The following is a 22,114-nucleotide window of genomic DNA, read 5'->3' on the forward strand; positions in this document are numbered from 1 at the left end:
AAATCTTTCAGAATGTGAATAAAAGATGAGGATTTACCAGGTCACTGAGTTGTGCTATATTATATTTACAGGAAAAGAAACAGTACACGTCATAAAAACCACCACGTGCAAAACTTCATGCATGTGAAAAAAAAAGTCATGACATCCCAGTCTGGCAAGGTCAGATGCCACCTCCTCCGAGTTAAGGCAGTACTGTGGAATCCCAAATAAAGATCAAATCCCAAAAGGTTCTTCTTAAGCACCTCAAAATGCATTAGAAACATGACTAGCAGTGAAGAGAATTAAAGGATTGAACACTGTTGTACAATAAAATTTGCTCTTAAATGCTTACCTCATACATGTATACATATATATACACACAGACAGACATATATATATATTTGAAACACTGGCATATTGCAGTAAGGCATATTTAGTGTTCTGCTTATATGCAAGTCAGGAGAAGAAATAAAAGAGTCTCAGTTCCTTAAGCATAAGAAATTGCTTCTCAGTTTACTCTCAGGTGCATAGTTGCATAAGATGCCTCCTGCATATAGATCTAACAAAACGTAACTTACAGGTCCTGTTCAAATCTGATATATGTTTGCATTACTGATACACCTGAAGAAACTATTCTTTTTTATGCTAGAATGAGATACAGAATTCTAATGGAAATAACATTTCTCTGCTGGGGAAAAAAAAAAAAAAAAACAGCAATATTTAAAAGACAGAAAGGAATTTTTATTCTCATAGAAAACAACATTAAAAGGGACAATTCAAAGGAATCTGGTGTAGACAAAAGGGTGAGCTATACAGAAAAAACATGGACACAAGGTTTAGAAAACAACTCCAACTAGCTATACAATTGTTTTCAGTGTGTTTCCAAATGGATAAAGTACCATCCGAATAAAAAACACCTGCCCTTTTCACCATTGCATTTAGGTGCTGTGGGACACCCTTACAAGTGGCTATGGAAATGTGCGGTGGCATTCACATAAGCTCACCCACCACATTTTGTTTCAAGTGCACAATTTCTGTCCGAAGGAAAGTTCAAGGCAAAGAAACACAAACACAGGTTCTGCTCCCCCACTCAAATCCATCCTCCATGTAATAGTTTTCCCTACAAATAAGGCATAGCGGTTCAAATACTACATTAAACATAATCGAACAATGGGAAAGAAAACCACCGGTGATCTCTTTCCAGAAAAGTATTTTATTAGGGAGGGTAAAAAGCACTGTTCAGACAGTCCGAATAGGCGTGGCCTTCTGCGCTGTCAGGTTCCTCGGGCTCAAAGTCATCCGGGTCTGGAGGCAACTGGTCAGTATCTTCATCGGAGGTGGAAGGGCGCGTGAGGATTATCCGAGGTATCTTCAGCAAGATGTGAAAGATTTCAGAGAAGAGTCAGATCAAGAGCAGGGAAGTGTTTAAAGGGGTTATTTTAAAGGTACAGGGGAAGCAGGTGATGAAAAAATACACGAGAGATGTCATGCCACAGGGCATCCTGACAAGTGAACTGTTCTATGCCACAAACTGCACTGATAATTAAATCAAAATTGAGGTAAATTGCCTTTCCTCTCGGTCTCTAATTTAAAGAAAAAAAAACTTCCATAGGAAAAAAGATTTAAAAAAAAAAAATCTCTAAAAAACAGACAAGCGAATATAACAAATATACATCCACTTTTAATAACTCCATTATTTATTAAATTCCTGCACCTGAAAGCAATAAAGGATTAACTAAGAACCATAAAGCATATAAATTATTGATCTTGAAAATTTGCATATTTTGGCTTTTTTACAAACAAAATACATTTAAGGGAAACATTAAGACAAAATATTAATGTGTAAATTTGTTAGTTACTAAACATGCATACATGGATTTGATTCATCTCAATTTTTTGGCCAAGAACTTTGTATTCTTTGAGAATTATACTGTAATGTTTTAAAATTAATTTAAATGCTGTAACCAAAAAGAGAAGGATGTCAGGTGCATTATGTATAGCCAAATAATGTATCAGTAATGGTTTGTATCAATGAATGCATTATTACAAATTTAACTCTGCTGCGCCTAGTCATCCTACTTTTTATTAATTTAAAAAAAAAAAGTTTAACATGTAATGAAAACAGATATAACAGTAAGTCACTATATCTAACAAGCAGGTAATATAATAATGTGTAATAAATAAAATGTCCATCTTACCAGTAGTCTGAAAATTTTCAAGACAGGTAGTATTTCTTATTTATTAGATACTTTGTTACATTTCTTCACACTTCATAAGAAGGTTTAAAGTTGACACCGCACAGTAAAATCATTTATCTATTATTTCCCTGCTGTACATTATCTGATTTAAGAAACAACACAAGCACAAAGGTGCTTCGTGGCTGTTCAGCTAGCCAGGGGGTAGGTTTCTGCACTGGAGGAAAATGAGTTATTCCCCAGGCTCCACTGGCTGCATCAGCTCCGACTCCACTGACTGTCGGGGGCTCTGGCACCCCCCTGGCTCACAGGCAGGCACACTACACGTAGGTACCAAAATGCACGTGTCAGTCTGGAGTTGAATCTTACCTGTGATAGACACAAACTAATTTTAAAACCAGGTATAAATTTAGTTATAGTCCCTGGGGTATTGAAAACTCATTTCTGGAAGCTTTAAATAACCTATATAGATCCTAAGTACTGGCCAAGCTAACAACTACTGGGAAGATTTGCTTCTGTCATGCACACCTGATAGCATTTATACGCTTTCCACGCACTGGATGTTTCTCTTGGCTCTGTTCGTTGCTGAAAGATGTTTCTTTCTTAATGACAGCCTGCAGCCAGCTGCTTTGTGATACAGCAAACGCACACCCTACGCATACAGGTGGTGTACTGGGTCATATATTGAAATTTTGCCACCTTAAAAACTAGTGCAGAGGACTATGCCCTAGCTGAAGTTACCTGCAGAAATATCCAGGACCAGGCTTTGCATTCCGTTGAGCTGTCTGTTCAAAGCTCAGGGAAGACCTTTCTTTGCATACTGTGCCACTCAAAAATCAGATGTGCACATTTCTCCAAGACCAAGCACGCATTGCATTAGCAATAAAGGAATAGTTGCCAGTAGTTCTTTTTGCTTTTGAAGAATAGCCCTTAGCCATTTTGAGTGTAAGTTACTGAAACACTCTTTATCAGCTTGGTTTCTACTTCCCAGCAATCCTACTTGCAAGGAGTCAAATCCAATTCTCTAAAAAAGCTTTTCCTCAAACCTTTCATGACTTCCGAAGCTTGATTTTTCCATACTATCTTTCAAATATTATGATGGGACAAGGTCTCAAAATCACTGAGTTTAATTGATGAAATGGAAAATAGGAAAAAAAAAATCTAGCTGTTGGTAAGGCATAACCTTAAAAATTTAAACTAATAACATGAAGTTGTTGTGGGATATTGCACTCCACCATCACCCCCGAACATACACACTCAGAGTTTTGATTTGGCACAGAGGTCCTTTGGAGAGTTCTTTTTAGGCACTTTGAAATACTCCTTATTTTAGAGACCATTATTCATTTTAATTATCACAGAAAAATTAGTCTTCCTTTTTTTATTATTTCTTAATTATTTATCTACATCTGAAAGAAACATAAAACTGAGATTGTAATGATCTTGCTAGAGGAATGAATCCCACAGGATGCTCAGCCCTGGCACGAATACTCTTTCGCATTTCTCCCTGTGTTCAATACACTGCAAGCTGTAGTTAGGCTTTCACAACTTTCCCAAAAACTCATCTCTTTTCCTTGACAACTCGCTCTCCCCCCACACCCACGGTCCAAACACCTGAGCTGCAGTGGACCTTCCGGGGGACACCCCCTCCCCGCCAGCAGCACAACTCCCCTACCAACGCCCCTGGTAAGATTCCCCGTTGGTCGACCGCCTGCCCACCGGTTCATGCTTGCCCAACATTTCTACAGCAACTGTCAACCGCTTCCATGAAATAAGCAGTGCTGGGGGAAGTCTTTTGTCCAGTCCTTTGAGCTGCTGCAGGTAAAGAGGAACCGGCACCGCACGACCGATCGGCTTTCTAGAGCGGAGGCTGAGCAGCGCCTCAGCCCAGGAGTGCTGCAAAGGCTGGAAACCTGCGCTCCCGAGAGGGGAGCGGGCTCAGCTCCGACCTACAGCAGTCCCTCTGCATCCTCTCCAGGCAGAGGAAAGCTCATACACCCACTCATGCTGATTAGGAGACATTTCTGCTGAGTTTCCCTAACGAAAAAAATATTCTGGTCCAGGCGCTGCCGTGTCCCGTCCCTCTGCTTTCAGCACATCTCCCTGACCGCTCTGCCTCTGAAACCCCACACGAAGCCATACATACCACTGCTGTCCCCAAACCCACCACTGCTCCTTGCCCCACTCTGCACCCACCTCCCCAACGGGATGTGGAGGAGCCCTGCTGACTTCCTCACGGCTGAAGCACAGGTACCAATGGCAAAACAACTCTTGGTTGTGCATTGTGCCACCTACGCAACTGCAAATTGAGAGCAAATCCAATTAAATAATAGAGTATGCATTTGTACAAGATCTAATTTAGTGGAAAAAGACTCAGGCCTCTAAGCTTTTCTCTCCTAACATCAACAGTTATCAATTAATCTCATGTAAAAAAAAAAAAAAAACAAAAAAAACAAAACAAAACAAAAAAAACAAACAACACGAAACAGATTTAAGAAACGCACATTATAGTTCTCACCACAGTGGCCTTTCCATCTTCACCAAGCTATCCCCTAGGAACCCAGCACTCTATCCGTCACCACCTTCACAGTCACCCTGCCTCTAGGAAAATCACAATCTAAGCTTTATCAGCTTCCTTTCCTCTTCCAGTTTCGTTTTTTTAAAAAGTAACAAAAATCAACAACTCTAAACTTGCATTATTTTTTTTTCAATCTTCTTCTCAAACCCAGTGCTTCTCTTCCCAGAATCCCAGGGGATTTTACCCTTGCTTTCAGATTTTCATGCTTATCTTCATTGACTGCAGCTTCACCCTATTAAATAGGCAAGCTTTGCTCTTGCAGATTTTCTTTAATATTCATATTTGAATGTACATTTCTTGGTGCACCATGACTGAAGGAAGACAGAACAGATTTCACATGCAAAAATATGTCACAGCAAAGAGGAAGCAAACTATTTCCACTGCCCATGACAGACAGGGCAAGACAGAGACATTTAGGATGGCAACAAAGAAACCTTTCCAGTACAGGCAGCTGAGCTCAAGAGTCACTTGCCTAAGGCATGTAGGAAGGTGTGGAATTTCCATCTTCTACTAGTAACTCTTCAGAAGAAGTGGATCCTGGTGTAGGAGGGCAAATTATCCAGGATCCTGTGTTGTTCCACTGTTCTACTCCACTAGTTTTTACTGAATAATGTCTGAACTTGTTTAAAATATTTCTATTGAAATCGCAAAGTCCTCCTACTCACTTTCCATCATCATACACTCATTATTAAAATAATACCTGAAATACTAGTCGATCCCAAACCATCAAAATATGTAGAATACTTTTTCAGAAAAATGTATGGTTAATCATTTGAAAAAGGTTACTATTTTCCTTTATTCCCCTGAAACTGTATTTTCAGTGCCTAAAAAGTATAATTCACAAAGGACATGTTCTATACCAAAACCAATGTGTTCACTATGGGAATTTCTTTCACTACCTTGTCTGCATCTTGCTTACACTTTTTCAACATAAACACTAAGGTTTTGGACACTAAAAAGATTCACTAAAAATGTCATTTTTGTTTAAATCAGGCATAACTAAAAATCAAACTGTTTCAGATACTCTCATTTAATGGAATTACCACCCCCTGTTGAAAGTTGGACTCCTTCAACTGAAGCACAGACACAGGCTGTCTGTCCACTACGAGTCCACTGCAAGAAACAGTAAAACAAACCCATCTAAATAACCTGAGGCAATTCAGCTGCGGCGCTGGCTACAAAAATTCTTTCACATTGAAACAGGATAGGAACAAACCCACAACTAGCTATGATGCTTCAGTTGAAAGCATGTTCTTAAAGCATGATAAATGAGATGTCTTGCCAACAGGTTAACAACCAATAATTTTTAACTTCCAGTTGTGCACATATGCTTTCCTTTTCCACTTCTAATAAAAATGTTTGTCCAAAAGGTTGCAGAACAGTCCATAAAAGACAGTTCATTTTGTCTTTTTATAACATTTTCAAAACCCAAACCAAACAGAACAAACCCTAACATCTTTCTTCTCCTGTATAAGCCTTCCTCGTCCCCTGACCTCCCTCCTCACAGGTCTATACTCGAATTTTAGCAGAAGAAAGCTCTCAAGCCAAGAGTCACAGCTAAAGCCTGAGCTTCACATGAAAGGCATAACCATCAACAACAGGGCAAAGCAGAGCTGAGAGCAAGGCCAGCTGCTGGGGAGAGAGGCTACGAATCAGAAAGTGATATGACACATGAAAAGCCCAATTTTTAAAGAATAAGGGCAAGAGAAAAGGATTATGATTGGCCTTTTGGAAGAAAACCAGGCATACTTTTAAGCCTAGTTCAAACAGATCACTTTCTAAAGAAAATATCCCCCAGCTAGAAAATACCTCTAATAGGGAAGCCTGCCTAGTTCAACTCCAAATATCTAAATGGTACATATTTTTGAAATTTGACTTAACAGCTGATCTTCACTGACACCAGTGCTAAGGCTAGTACCCTTCAGCTGGTGGAAATAGATGAAAATAAAATCATCTGCCCAACTGAGAGCATTTACAGGGGTCTGCATAAACCTCATGAATGTTATGATTTCATACTTAATTTACCTTTTTTTGTCATCACTGGTGATGGCAGTAGAATTTTAGATTCGAACAACAAGAAATTCAGATTTCTCACTAAGCAATGAAAGCATGCCTTTGCTAGATACAAAAGGTTGCATTTGATCATGACTGTATTCATAGAAGAAACTGTCTAAATCAAATTTAAAGTGGAGTGCATTTAGTCATGACTGAAAAATGTTACACAGCTGGATTTTTAAATAATAGTTTTAAAAGGATGCCAAAACAGATCCAACAAGAACAGCCGAGAACAGGCTGATCAACTTCTGCACAGTTCAGACCAAACTGGCATCTGGTGGCTTTTTTAACTAAAGCGATGAAATGTTTCGCTCCCAAAGACAGAGACAACAGATAAAAGCAGCCTTCTCCCCAAAGAAAACGTGCAAGAGATACAAGAGGGAGAAAAAAGCCTAATTAATTCCTTGTGAATTTATTACCCACAAGCAATCTTGCTGCCAAGCAGAAGCAGGCAAGGCAGCCAGCGTGCAGCAGGCAAGGCAGCTGGGGCAGGGGGGAAAGGGGGACATGACAAAAACCACCTAATGGGCAGCCACGTGTATGAAACTGTAAGAATTTGCAAACCCCATCTAGGCATTCAACACACCTTCCCTTTTATAGCATATTATCAGGAACATTTTAACCGGCATGTGTTTTATGGTCCACCCTCAACACTCCTGGTCTTGGAAATCCCTCGCTACATCCCTTTCCCTGGTGCATTACAGTGTTATTTCACTGCTTTTTGAGGCCTGCGGCCAAACTCCTGAAATTCTGAAGTTGGATGGAGAGAGAGGTATAAACCTCTTCCGCACCTTGGGGAAGATAAATCTATGGTCAGGCACCAGAAGACCTCTGCACAAGCAAAGCAGGGTGGCCCACGCTGCTGTGCTCAGGGAACGGCCGAGCCATGACAGCACCTATAGCTGCTCAGGGTTGGGCGAGGGCACCACATAATGCAGTTCACCCTCATATTTGGAGCAAGCACACTGCTCTCGAGCACTTGTCAAAGGCTCCTGCCTGAGCTTTGGCACTGTGGTTTTGGATGCCCTGCCTTGGTTTTGCATGCAGCAGCCCCGTGAGGGCCCCGAGCCACAGCTACCCCACCAGCCCATCCCTCTTCCCCGAGCTCATTGTTCTTCCCATACTGTGCCTGGCAATTTGCTCCAAAATCTAATTAAACTCAGCATGATTTCCTGAAGGTTTGATGCACCAGACAAGTGCCACTCCAGGTGCTTCTCCCTAAAATTTCCTCTATGGGAATTTTCTAGAGATTGATATCTTTTAGAGGCCAAGTTTAAAACTGTGTATTTTCTCCGCTTCTTATTGAAATAGCAAGAGAACTCCTTGAATGTCTTAGCTGTTTCCCAGTCTGTAGTATATATAACATTTGGGCATGTCACATTTAGAGTGAAGCTCCTTTCTGTTATTCCTATCCAGCAGTTCACTGCCTCCTAAGGCACAAGGCAAGGAAGGTGGAGTTCAGTCAAACTCACCATCCCATTTCATAGCAGACAAAAATGAAAGATCAGTGTTCATCGTGTCATATCTGCAGTGCCATCAGACACAAAAAGCTTTTATACGATTCCAACCGCTTATGAAAATTGTCCTTGGTCCATTTCTTTCATCTGCTAATGCACCACTGGATAGTGACTTCCCTGACAATGGAACCCGATACATAGATTTTCATCTTAGCACTTTCTGTGTAATCATTTATGTCCTGATTCTATAAAAACAATAAAGAAAATGCACTGCTTTGATCATACTGGGGGACTTAAAAGGTACTGCCACCATAAGCAGTGCTACCCACAGCCCAAGTTACCAACCCCTTGATTTTGATGAAAGCTCATCACCCCCGTGAAAGGCAGCGGTTGTACCTGAATGTCCGCAGAAATTCAGTAGAGTCTTCTCCCCTGCTGAATTCCCACAGAGTCTGTGAGGACACCTTTCACAAGGGAAGATGGTGCTTATCATTTGTGTGGTTGTTCAAACATTTATCCTCTTTTATTCGCAAATAGTACGCTATGTCCTACAGCATGGTACCAGATGCCTTGCTTGAATCTACTTGTCTTTTGGATGTATTTTTGCTTATATTGTCTACCATAAGATTGGGTTTATTTTGTGTTTTTTTCTTTTTTAACTTTGAAGTATTTGAATATCTTGCCTTGAAAAGATCAGTTAATGACATTTTTTTTTTTAAAAAAAAGGTTTTTCCTATTTAGCATTGTTAACTACAAGCTCTGCAAAACCCAGGAATTTAAAGTTTGAAGTGAGTCAATTCTGACCGAGTCCAGTGAGAAAACTACTTAAAAGGAAGAGACGGAAAAAGATGCACTGTGCAAACAGAAACATTTGTTTGAGCAGGAACTTAATCTCAAATTCACAAAATAAGTTTCTTAACCACTATGCTATGGAGGTAAATATAGTGCCTATACCACACACCTTTCAACTTTCATCCTGACTCAGAAATCCTCACTTAGATAAAAGTGTAATCAAACTAGCAGATGGAATGGAGGAGAAATCACATGGCAGATCTGAGCTTCAGCAGAGTGCAAGGACCCACGATCAGTACAGGGTTAGCTAAGCCAACAAGGCTGCACATGGGCTTCTTTGCAAGTGTGTATAAACCTGTACAAGATGCAAGGCAGTGAGGAGTCAGGCTCCTGACTTCTAAAACTAACATACTTTGTCAGAATAAAAAAATAATAATACAAAAATAACAACACCCTTACCTGACAAGATTAAGATTCATGAGAATGTTTTAGAGAAGACAAAGCAGTTCTTCATAAAAAACTGGAAGACTGAAATATTAGGTCATACGGTGTTATGAGAACAGGTCAATCAAGCACTGCCTCTGAGCAAGGTCTTTATTGTTTGAAAGAAGTGTCAGAAGAAATCTGTCTGAGATGATGACAGGGACATTCTGAATCCCACTTCAGTTGTCTTCTTTCACAGTGCTTCTCTGACCTGAGCGTTCTAGTGGTTTTGCTTTTAAAATTGAAAAAAGCAAGACAATGACTAAAGAAACAAGAAAGAAGTTTTACTATGCTTAAGTTGTATGATTACAATTTTCTGACATGGCTAGAACTAACCTGCCCAGATGAATAAAGACAGGGTTTGATACTCAGATTTATGAAGATTTTTAACTGGTATAAGTACATTAAGAGTTTTTCCTGAATAGTCTGTATCAGCTGGAAATGAAGATAGACCTGCTGTGATTCTCATCCCTGTAAAGTTTCTCATGACTTGCATCTAAACAATGTGGGAAAAAGGCACAAAACCAGCAACCTACGTATTGTAAGAGCATGTTATCTGCTTATTCACTTTCTGCAGGTACAGGAGCTTTTTACTTTGATATACACCACAGGTTCTAGTACACTGAAGCTGTCTGCTTTCTCACCATATTTAGGAACATTTGGTATCTTTGCATTTTAACAGAGAAACCAAAACATTTGGCTTTTTCAGCTTGAAGAAGTTCTTCAGATTTTTCCAATGCTGCAAGTTTCTTTTACACAATCACTTTTAACTGATAACTCTTACTTTGAACTTCCTTGAAAATCCTCGATATAAGTGACAGTTGTACACCTGGTGAACTATATGAAAAAAATTAATTGGGGAAATTTCCAGGGCAAAGGCATACAATTAAATAAAATAATATGGTAAGAACTAAAGTGAAGTACTAGATTAAAATATTTAAGAGATTTTATATTCATTACAAAGTATCTAATATCCTTATGATGCTGATAGCCCCAAAAATGGATCAAAGAAGGTAACGTGGTGATGCACATCATGAAGTGATAAGAGATGCTGAAACTTGTCCACACTCTCCAGTCAGACAAAATCCATTGGGAATTTCAGTCAGAGCTTAAATGAAAATATTTTTGGTGGAGAAAGACTGTGCAAAGTTGATACTATGTTTGAGAGGATGAGTAGGAAGTGAGGAGCAAAGAGCAGAAGACAGAGGAATAGAGAACTGGAAATAAAGGCTCCAGAATCCAAGTTAAAGTTCCTTCTGTTAAAGTCATAATGGGGCACTATTGGCAATGTTTGTATCCCTGATTTACTCTTTTTCCCCCTGTAGTTAGACATGCAATATTTTACACACAGTCTGCATGTCGATAACCATATCAGTTGTGGTTCTAATCTGTTATATTTTGATGCACATATTTACATAGATACTCTTATTTTAAGATTACCATTTTAAAATCCAAAGACTTGGTTTCAGTTCAATTAAAATATTTTTATTTTGATATATACATATAAAACAAAGTTAAATAAACAGATTCCATAATTTTGAGGTGTGATTAGCATAACTGAGACAAGTCTATAAAATACAGTATGTAAAAAAGTATCTAATTGTAATTAAAGTTCTGAGGCCTCTACATTTCAATAAAGTACTCAATCATAGTTAAAACCAAGGGCAATTTTCATTTTTCCTTTGCAAAACAGTGACTGAGAGTGAAAAAAACTTTTTATTGTTTCTTCAATTAATTACTTGTCATTCACACTGTCATGAAATCTTAAAGCTGGCACAAAGGGTTTGAAATTGAGTTTGGCTGGATGAGTTAACAATTCAAATGAGCCTTTTAGAAGAAGTTAGAGCAACCAGGTCCATGAAGAATGGAGAGCAAACCCCCATCTGGCAGCAGCATTGAACTTTGTAATGTCACAGCACCAGGCCTGGAGACAGCAAGAGATGGCTAGAGGGCTATAGCTAGCAAGTAAGAGACATGTATTATCACAGAGAGCATATGCAAAAAGGAAGTTGATTAAAAGTCAATAAAAATAAATAGATGAAGACAGAATCTCTGCTGGAGGGCAGTGATGACATGGAAAAGAGGGAGAAGGAAGACAGGTACCATCCAGCATATAACTCAGATTTTGCAGAAAGGATAATAGGAGCCTTTGGCTTCTTTGCTACCATGCTTCTCTCCTTCCCTCCCTTGATGTAGATGCACCCATCTTCTCTTGAAACCTAGTCAAAAATATGAAGGAAATAAACCTTCCCAGATTCCTAGCAAAAAGAAGATTCTGCATTAAGGTCCTACTGCCTTCTGCTTATCTGAACATGCAAAGCATGTCCTCCATAAGAAGCCAGGTTATAAACATTTTTCAGATAAGACAGTTACTGAGGAATAAGAGGAATTTCACCAGAGTAAACCCAGAGTGAAAGCAGATGAGATACTGACCAGTTCATGAGTCAGCAGAATACTCCTCAAAAGCCCGTAAACCCTAAGACAGATGAATGCTGGCTCAGGGTTAAGGGCAGTAACATACACAATTTGCTACAGCACAAAGATTTTGATTAAAAAAAGAAACAAAACCAGAAATACAAATGTTTCTCCACAAAAGCACTTGTACATCAGCTACTTTTGACACTTGAAACATATTCAGCCAGTTGACTCCCTCTGTGCACTGTACACTAAGGTAAGTAGCTAGGTCTAATGTGCCTTCTCCTCCCCTTGCAGATGAAGAATTTTAAAGAGAGGCATTATTTTTCAAGAGGCATACAATATTAAAAAATGGCCATTTCTTCTTTTTGGCTGGAAACACTAAAAGTCAGATACTACTGCAACAGATCTAGGTCACTACCAACGTGTGAATCAACCCTTTCAATAGTGGTTCCTCTAACAGGAAGCCTCGTGCTTACTGCAATGTGGGTTAAGACCATAAGAAACAGCTACCAAGTAGGGCTGGACAAAAACAAATACTGATGGAAGCGTTTTCAACTGGAATATAAAACTGGTCTAAATGTTTCACAAGATGATATTGGAGACAAGAGGCCTCAAAAGAAGTTTCTTTAAGCAACTGAATAGAAGAGAAAACCTTCATTAGTCCATCTCAGACAAAAGCTGCAGCTCAACCCTTCTTAAATATTAAACCATGTAGGAAACTAGAGAAAACTAGATTTGCATGGTCTATTTGCTTTTATTTTTCTGTCAACAAATGACATTATTTTAAAAAATGTGAATGGTTAATAAAAATTGAATGTGGCCTTTGATTACAGTCTTCTATATAATAGATGAACTTTCATTTTTTTGCTGTTAGCTGGCTTGTGAATGGTATTCCTGGAAGAGGATAAAAAAAGGCTGGAGGAATTGAACAAAGCATTTCTCTGGCATTTACTGTAGGGAAAAAAAAGTTGTTGTTTCCTGGTATTTCAGGCTTAATACGAGTAGGATGCTTTTTGACCTTAATCATTCAGATACCTTGATCTTATTGTACCTTCCTAGTACAACCATAACTTCAGGTGTGCAGGCAGATGACCATGACTGGGATAGGTCTTCAGAGAGTTGAATTTTTTACAGAAGTTCACGAAAGTGGATCAGATTTCTAAAAGCCATCCTGGATGCTTGGCCATTTCCTTCTGTGACACATGTTGTCTGACATCAGTCACCTAAAATATGGGCATGCAGTCTTAGCCTGTTGTGCAATTTTGCCCTTGAGTCTAAAGGTAAAAATGGTCACTTCCAGGTAGCAGCTCAACCTCTTCCTCCTAAAAGAGGCACCCTGGAGATGCTGCTCCGTCCATTAGCTAGAGAGAGAGTCCAGACAACAGAATAAACACTTAAGCTGGAGGGAATGGGCACCATGCTTGAAGTCCCCAGACCAGAGTGCTTTGAAAGCTCTGGGCTGCTCTGCTGGTGCTTATCCAGGAGCCACATTCCAGCTGCAGTGACAGCCAAGTAAACTCATGCTGGGCTCACTGATCTTTGGTACATGTTGCCCTCTTATGCAGCCACTCACAAGTTTTGTGCCAGTCTTCACCATCTATACGAGCATTAATGACAGATAACACAAAGTACTTAGCTAAGAATGATTTGTTACTCACTAGGGACATCTTACTTACGGTTATGACGTGGTTTACTGTTGGGAAAGGGCCGCCCTTGGAAGAAGCTTCAGTAGAACCAGCATGAAGGGCATCGGCTTCTGAAATGAGGGATACCTTTAAAAACAAAGCAGCAGAAATGCATATTTTTATTCTGACTGCTGCTTAAGAAGAGCAATTCCCTCCCTCTCAGGTTAGTATACAAATACCTGGCCCTATTGTTATATATGGTTGCACAACAAAAGCAAATAAAATTGCAGTTCTTGCTGTCCCTTGAACTGTTGAAGTGGCCAGATCAAGAATAAGAAGTTGTAACACATAATATCAAGAGAAAAATGCTGCTTATTTGTACACAGATTAGTCCTGGGGTCAAAACATTAGGACTCCCATAGCACAGCTGAATGCATTAATTTCTTCTCATCTCCCACACATACAAAAAGCAGAGATATTTTTTTCTACATTCTTTAAATAGATGAATGATTCTGCCATCTTGTGGGAGACAGAGAAATCATAACTATTTGTAAGATACCAACAGCAAGACAGAACAGTATGGAACACAAATTTCTTCTCTTTTTTAATTGTTTCACTACTCAGTAAACGAACAAACATTAGTTAGTAGTTACTATATTTCACATAGCCCGCAAAATAAGAATGAGTTATAGCCTCATGGAGGAACCTGAGCCAAGCGGTTGATTTTTAAGATATTGACTTTACCAGAAACTCTGCTCAGAAGTTAAAGGTATAGCAACTAAAAATCCTGGGGTTTTTTTCCCTAATGATCTGATAATGTGAAATATATACATTATTTAAATTCTCTCACATCTGTTAAAATACAAAAATTAGATAAGGTTACACAGATTATTTAAATTTTCTCACGTCTGTTAAAATACAAAAAATAGATAAGGATAATCCTTTCATAAAAGAAAAAAGGTAAAATGTTACAGAACTTTATCTGTAACTTTTTAAAAAATATTAAGCTAACATCCATATGTGGATTGCAGAGCACAATCCTCCAAGTCTATATAATCCTGGTAAATCTATAGCATAGTTTTGCAAAATGAGTAAAATAATTTATCATTAATTTGTCTTTGGCTGATATAGATTGTGTCCTCATTCCTGACAATTTAACGGACATACAACATTGCTTGTTCTGTCCTACCTTAATTCAACAAGGAGTATGTTGGAGTAAAAACTATTAATTTAAGCAAGTATAAATGCATTTTAAGAAAATAAGAGCTGAAAAAAATTATCGACCAGTTTCACCTCAAAGTAATTCTGGAGAGGCTCTCCTCCCACTCTACCTTTTTCAGCATGTAGAAACCAAACAGTAGGTCAAAAAAATGTATCACAGAACTGTACGTGATCACCACTGCTCTTGGGAACCTCTGAAGCTTGAGAGAGTGGCTTCTGCTAGGAAAGATGGGGCTTGAGGTGGAGCAGCCCGAGACACACGTTTATCCCTTGGCACTGTAAGCTTCCATCAGGGGAGTTACTTTGAGTTATTCTCTCCCAACCAAAAATTACCTTGGAGAAACAAGCTCATCTAGTTTATATTTCTTTGTAACAACTGCAGTGAACTCATCTAGTAAATCTAATACAATGTCATAAGAAAGCTTCTTAGATCAAGTACAACTGCATTTGTGCTTACATAACTGCTTACTAAGATCATTATTTTCCTTTACGAATCAGCCATTTAAGTGAATAATATTTTGTTTGGCACTTTGAACATAAAGATCTGAAAACCAGAATATAATAAGAAGGAATACAACAATTTAATGTTATTATAATTTCTTTATAACATAGTTTGGGAAGTATCTAAAAAGCTAAGGCAAACCTAGATCTAGATCTCAAATTCCCCAACTCTGAGTGATTCGATTTAAAGATAACAAGAAAACACAACCCATCTACCTCTGCCACTCTGTCTCCTGCTTGTACCCCAGCCAAGTCTGCTGCACCACCTTTCGGCAGCCATGCAGTCACAATCCCCTGGTAACACAAAAGACAGGTTTCAGACCTGACAAGGTTCCTTCCATTGTTCTTAAATGTAAAAAGCAAACGGGAAGTAATTAATTTTCAAGACTTGTTGTTCTGCTGCCTCTATTAAAATAAAAACTAAATGTCTTAGTACATTAGCAGGAAGAAAAAAGCCTCCATGGCTGACACATACAACAATGAACAGAAGTCATTAATTGTTTAAACTTCACCATGGGGGACAGACTGGGAAACAAAGATTTATTTAAATGCTAATTAAGCGAGAAGATGTGAGAAATACTTCTCTCTAATCAAGTTAGATCCTGGGAATGAGCAAATGGGATGAGAGAGGCATGTGGATTGCCAAGGGGGTGACCCCAAAGTGAGGTGGAAAGTGGAAACCAGCCAACGGTGTTTCAGCCATCAGGTTGTCTTTTGACAATCATTGCTTTACATTGGGTTTTCTCTCCAATATCATCCCTCCAGGAGCTTCCCCATCAAAATCTACTGCCAGCTTCTACTTTGGGAAATAAGTTACCCACGTTTACCCTTGTTAGCTTTATTATGAAGACAGTGATGTTACATTGAGGACAACCTCAGAAAGAAAACAACAAAACACAGTAGCTTCAAAGAACTGCTCATCAGTTTCTTTCTAATGATAACTAGATAAATTTTGAGTAATGAAATGCACCTCATCATTGTCTTTACATGGAGATGAGCCCTTTCCACCAGCAATGCTAATACCAAGACTCCCCATTTGACTGCACACAGTAATGGTTATCTGGAAAAGAATTATAATGGATAAGTGGCCTGATTAATCAAAAACATTGCCTATTAATTACATGAGCAACGAAAAATCTACCTCCCACTCTGAACACCAGCAGATTTGCCCCTCTAGAGCTCAACTAAGAGAAAAATAATGCTGTGCTTCAACACTGGCACATGCAAGACTAGTCTTTACTCTTCAATAACACCAAGAATGCATTATTTTTCCAGGTTTTAGAGTCATGCCAAAACCATATAAGGCTATTTATAAGTCTCCTGACCAAACCAGTTGTCTTATGAAACCCACTGATTTACTGAGGATTCACAATGGCAACAATGCCAGTACACAGGAGGAGTGAAAAGTAAATATTTTCAGTAAGTTGGTGAAAACCCTTTACTTTGGAACCTCTTCTACACTCTAATTTGCTTACTCTCACCTCTTTTGAGAACAGATAACTGATTTTGAGCACTACTAGACTAATGTTCTTTAAACAGGCTTTCTGTTTGTATGTGCTAACTCTGTCAAAAGATTTGGCAGTATTCTATTCCTTGACCTAAAAATATGAGGAAGCTTTTAAAAAAGCAGCATGAATTGTAATCTATCCAGTCTATTATCCTCCTGCTGGTATCAGCAAAAATTTAGTACAAAATCTTAGATAATTTTTTGAATTTACAGAATTCACAACAAAGAGCATATAAAATCAGATTCAAGTTCCAAAGACACCTCACATTTAGGAATTATTACCCCTGTTGTTGCTTTTTTGGCTGCCTTTTTTTTTTTTTTTTTTTTAGTATATAATAATCTTGGTAGTGAATAATAATTTGCTAGTTGCTAAAACAGCAATCACATTGAATTTACAGAACACCTCGCCATAGTATAGTGAAATTTTAATGTAAATTTCATTTCACCTTATCACATTAGCAAAATGCTCTTATTTTCATTTATGTGCTTCATATCACTAAGACAATTCAGATTTGAATAATTTGTTATATAATTAAAAAAAAATATTTCAACACAGTTGCATTTCAAAATTTAACGAATGTATGCAGTTACTCTTGCACATATAACATACTTATCTGAAATTCCTAATTCCTAAAAAGGTACGAAAATACCCTATCAGTCAAATAAAAACCACCCTGCCAAATGTTGCTTAGACTTAGCATTACCTGCACACTCAAGACTTCACAAGCTCATGATTACCAGCAGTGACAGGTCCCAGCACAGGTGTCACACCAGGCCAGCTGCCTTTCCCAGTGCTGCATCCCATGACCCCAGCGACGTAGTGCAATTCTGCATCTCCTGCCCCACGGGAGGTCAGCAGAGGTGTAATCTGCAGTGGCCACCCCTGGGAGCCGACCCATAAAGTATATTTCCTCCTCATGTACTCTGAAGCATACAAAGACTGGATATATAACCATTGAGTCAAGTATAGCTTTCTCCGTAAACTTCAGCCCAAATCTTTTAGTTCTTGCTGATAAATTTTCACTTGAATATTCCCATCCCTTTTCAAGGGATAGAGGCCTTCTCATGACCTGAGGGTAAGGCCATGCCGCTGCTTCTAAACCATGGATTAAGTGAAGGCTTAGCTGACTGCCTACCTGCACGCACCTTTGGCTTGACCTTACAATACCAAAGCTGGATATATAAAATGAGACAGTATCAAATGGCTAAAAAGAAAGTTTTTGGGTTTGGGTTTTTTTTTTTGTTTGTTTGTTTGGGTTTTCTTAATGGAAAACTCTTTTTCCATATAAGTCAGTGGGAGCCAGGACAATCCTCAGCTTACACTTTGTGAAAGAGAAGTCTCACGACATCTACCATGCAATGGCCCTCCTTCTTTGGATCTTTTATAACCTGCCTTGCACAAGAAGCAGACTTCCCCACGGACATGCAGGCTTCCCCACGGACATGCAGGCTTCCCCACGGACATGCAGACTTCCCCACGGACACGTGGAGCCCCACCATCAGCAAGCCCAGCCCATGCAGCAGTTCAATACCTTCAGTGGGGGCTGCAGTACATCCACCCTCTTCGATTCCTCTGGGATTCGGCCACTCTCCCCAGGGAAGCTGCCCGCTGCCAAGATGGGTAGCTGCACCTTAGTGTTAGTCCCTGGAAGAGTCTTCCCTTTCATCGCTGACTTGCGCTTTTCTTGAAGAGCTGTTCTGGTATTTACTTGATCTCTCATGCTATCATCGGTATCAAAAAGGCTGCCAGAAAACTTGGAAATAGGTTCCTGGGGGTTAAAGATAAAGGAGGTAAACACAGCAACAGCAGGAAGAATACCTACCTGATACCAGACCCTACCCATGTTAAACTGGATTTGTTCCTCTCTATGACATTGCTGTACATTAGCACTTGTTTCACTGCAGACAAAACTGCAACCCTACAAGTATCTTTCTTTTACCGTTATTTCTCTGGGCATGGTTTTCCCTCAATACAGGGATGGAAATTATGGGAACAGGGAGAGGACTGGGATTCATATAGCCTTTCTCTAGATCCCCTGGCATACACAGGCACATATAAACACACATACACCAAACTAAATCCTGCAATGCCCTATGAAAAGGGTGGAGCATGAGAATGAGACTATTTTGGGCAGCCTCTGGCAGCTCAGTAGCACTGAGTCCACTGGCCCCAGGCAAGAAACCACACACATGAAGCAAACTAAAGGGCTTTCCATACAGAAAATAAAACATTTCTCGTAGTTACTCAAGGCTCGCGTTCTATTTTTGGGAGCACAGGTGAGAGTGGGAAGGCAAGCCCCCTACCTGTGAATCTACGTCTCTAAAAAAATATTTTAAGTAACTGGACTGACTTTATTTAGCTACAAATGGCAGTGAGTGCAGACCTGCAAACTTAAGTGTTTAAGGGGACCACTGGAAGCAGAGCCTCAAAGGTAAGGCATCTTGAAGCCTGCTTTGAAGCCTGGCTCTAGGCTGTACCTCCTCTGAGATGCAGTGAGGAACTGACAATGTGACCCTATGCTTAGATAAACCACAAGGGCTTGAAAGAAGAAACACAGTTAAAACACATCCACCAAACAATTAAAGCTTCAGACAAGTTTTCAAAACAGTGACACTTTCCAGTTGTCAGTTATGCTTGGCAAAGTGGTTAAATGAAATTCAGCCATGATGGTCAAATTCTGTTCACATTTTAGGGATCCTTTATATTTAACTGATTTTTGCTCCTCAATTTGATAGGTTAGGTTGAATCAGATCTTCATATTTTCAGAATAATTATATCTTCTGTTAACAGTAAAATGATGTAGCAAACAAAGGACAACACCTTTGAAAATAAACCCTATAAATGTCTTCCTAAGCTTGGAAGTTTAATATCAGAAATAAAAAGCAGTGGCATTGCTACAAACAGCTGTGCAGAAACCCCACTGGACACTTTATGTTTTCAATCTATATCAGAGCTTTCCTACAATCTCCTTTTGGTTGGGATGGAAAGAAACATCGCCAACCCCAGAGAGCGCAAGCAAGGCATGACTGCTTCCTATTTTCACTTAAAATTAAAAGGGAATTTGTTTAGCCTGAACTCATACAAAACATTATCTTTCTTATCTTGAGAGATTCCTCTTTAACAGCACTGGGTTGATTGACCCATACCCATCAGTAGTGGTGGGGTGCCCTGGGTGCTGGGGAGACAGGCCAGGAGCAAGAGCTGGGAGTGGGGGCTAGAGGAAGGGGCACACCAGCAAGAATCGGGGGCTCGGAAGGCAGAAGAGGTTCTGGCAGAGGAGAAGGGATCCCAATTCCTTCCTCAACTCCAAGCAAACATCTAGTGAGCAACATCCTGAAAAGAAAAGGCTGCAAGAGTGCAATCACAACCTCCTTTCCCCTGGCTATGACCAAGAAGACAGCCAAGCTGCTGCCCAGGTGCCAGACACCTGGTGGGCACAGGTTAGAGAAACCACAGCATCCAGGGTTTCCGTGATGTCAGCATCCTGGAAAAATACTACCCGAAACTAAACATGTAATGGAGCAGCACTGCAACCTCACTTTCCTACCATCCAGTTCTTCGGAGACATGGATCTTCAAGTGCTGTTAACAACCTGCTTACCTGAAAGAGATGGAGGGATGTTGGTAACTGAGGATATAAGTAAGTGTAAAATAAAAAGCCTATGTACCTCATCATTGCCCAGGTTACTCATCTTAACCTGCAAATTGCACTGTACTCTTGGGGGTTGGATGGATTGTTTAATTGCAAGTAAAGTGAAGGAATAAAACACTGAACATGATTCTGTACTCTCTGCACAAGCAAGGGTATGAAAGTAGAGGCAGTGCAGCCTCCTGCTTACACAAAGTGATCGGCAGCATAGCACTGTGAGCAGACTAATTTCTTGATGGACACACCATATTGTCTCTCCTGACTTCAAGACTACCTACATCATCAGGATCCTCCAGTTCCTCCGCTTCTTGCTCAGGACTGATCCTTCCTTTTCTCCATTTTTCATTAGCAGAGCTGAATTTGTACAGGTTATCACCATGAAAACTTTCCTTTCCTTTCAAGGAGGCCCAGCGAGAGCCCTGGGAACTCCAGTTATGGCCACTGCACAGTTTAGGAGATTTGGGAAGCCACTTAATAGAGTCCTGGGAGGAAGATGACAAAAAAAAAAAAAAAAAAAAGGCAATGAATAGATTTTAAGAAAGCGATTGAAGTTTGTATGTGCAGAAATTGTCTGGCAAGTTCTGCAAGGTATTTTAGTATCTTGAAAATACTGGGTTTCCCCTTTTTACCTTGAGAGGTCCCTTCAGCCCCAGAAAGACACTTTGCCATTCAATAGGCAATACCGGTGATACAAAGAGCAAGCAAAGACTGCTGAAATTAGTGGAAGCCTTTAAGAACTTACATGAGCATGGAACCAAGCCCACCTTCAGCAACGTAAAGAATTAATGATCAACAACAGTCTTCAATAATGTTACACTCTGTACTATTAAGAAAACAAGAGTACTTAAGATCTTTAGTGACCATCTCATTTCACGACCCGAGTTAAAAAAAAAAACCTGTCAAGTCAACACCTCTTTTCATTATTCACTGAATAAAATGTTCCATTTGTTGAATGGTCCCAGTAGAAAGTACAATACTAAATTGATCTTTTAATGTTTGCTGATTTTCAAAGTGATTATAGTCCAGTTTTCCCAAAACATTCATTACTTATTTACAAACAAAAAACTCCACCTCTCTTCTTCATACACAGAATTTCATACGTGACAAGTCATGTGAGAGTTGCCTATATGCCTTAATTTCACTGAACTTCAGAAGCCATTTTTCAAAGTAACCTTTATATTTCTTTTAAGCTTTATTTTAATCTCGCTTTTAAATTTTCTTATGGTAATACGAATCCAAGGGCAGAAAGCAGCCTTATGCCATATAAACAGATACAGTAATGCACGTGATCCAACAAGGTAAAGAGATTGAGAACACAAATTAATAAAAAAAAAATATCAACAAGCTTCCAGTGGGGCAAGTCAGCAACACACCCTGAGTTTCACATTGTTTAAACGGATATTTGATTCAGATTTAACAACTGTTTAACCATGCTACATTAAAAAGGAAAAATGGAAGTGTAAGTTCACACACGTAGATTTCTTGCTGTTATCAGCATCCAGATGGCACTATCTTTATTAGATCTAAGCTTGAGAAAGAAAAGGAGATAGGACAAGGCTGTCCATGCTGAACATACTGCTTCATCTTCAGCTGTCGAAGGAGGTGCACTTGGGATTCTTTATGTGCTTTAGGTTTTAGGATGGCTGAAAAGACTAGG

At 39.4% G+C, this 22,114-nt stretch overlaps 1 protein-coding gene across 1 annotated transcript; it reads right to left on the reverse strand.

Moving 5' to 3' along the window:
• Positions 1-698: 698 nt before the first annotated feature.
• On the reverse strand, positions 699-21,501 carry LOC116965644 (protein scribble homolog). Its single transcript, XM_033009853.2, has 7 exons — positions 21,430-21,501; positions 20,736-20,939; positions 18,341-18,577; positions 16,272-16,361; positions 15,518-15,595; positions 13,631-13,726; positions 699-1,348 (listed from the first exon to the last, which is right to left on the reverse strand). The coding sequence occupies exons 1-7, from the start codon at positions 21,499-21,501 to the stop codon at positions 1,196-1,198; spliced, it is 930 nt and encodes a 309-aa protein (XP_032865744.1). The 3' UTR covers positions 699-1,195.
• Positions 21,502-22,114: the final 613 nt, after the last annotated feature.

This window comes from Tyto alba, unplaced genomic scaffold, assembly GCF_018691265.1.
Source record: "Tyto alba isolate M040663 unplaced genomic scaffold, T.alba_DEE_v4.0 Super-Scaffold_40, whole genome shotgun sequence".
Lineage (NCBI taxonomy): Eukaryota > Metazoa > Chordata > Aves > Strigiformes > Tytonidae > Tyto > Tyto alba.

Bases quoted from the DNA above. Each gene is read 5' to 3' on its own strand.
- LOC116965644 (XM_033009853.2), bottom strand. From the start codon at position 21,501: ATGAATGTTTTGGGAAAACTGGACTATAATCACTTTGAAAATCAGCAA. The intron at 20,940-21,429 runs GTACTTTCTACT...TCTTCCTCCCAG, and splicing joins TAAAAGATCAATTTAGTATT to GACTCTATTAAGTGGCTTCC. The intron at 18,578-20,735 runs GTAGGTAGTCTT...TTTAACCCCCAG, and splicing joins AACTGGAGGATCCTGATGAT to GAACCTATTTCCAAGTTTTC.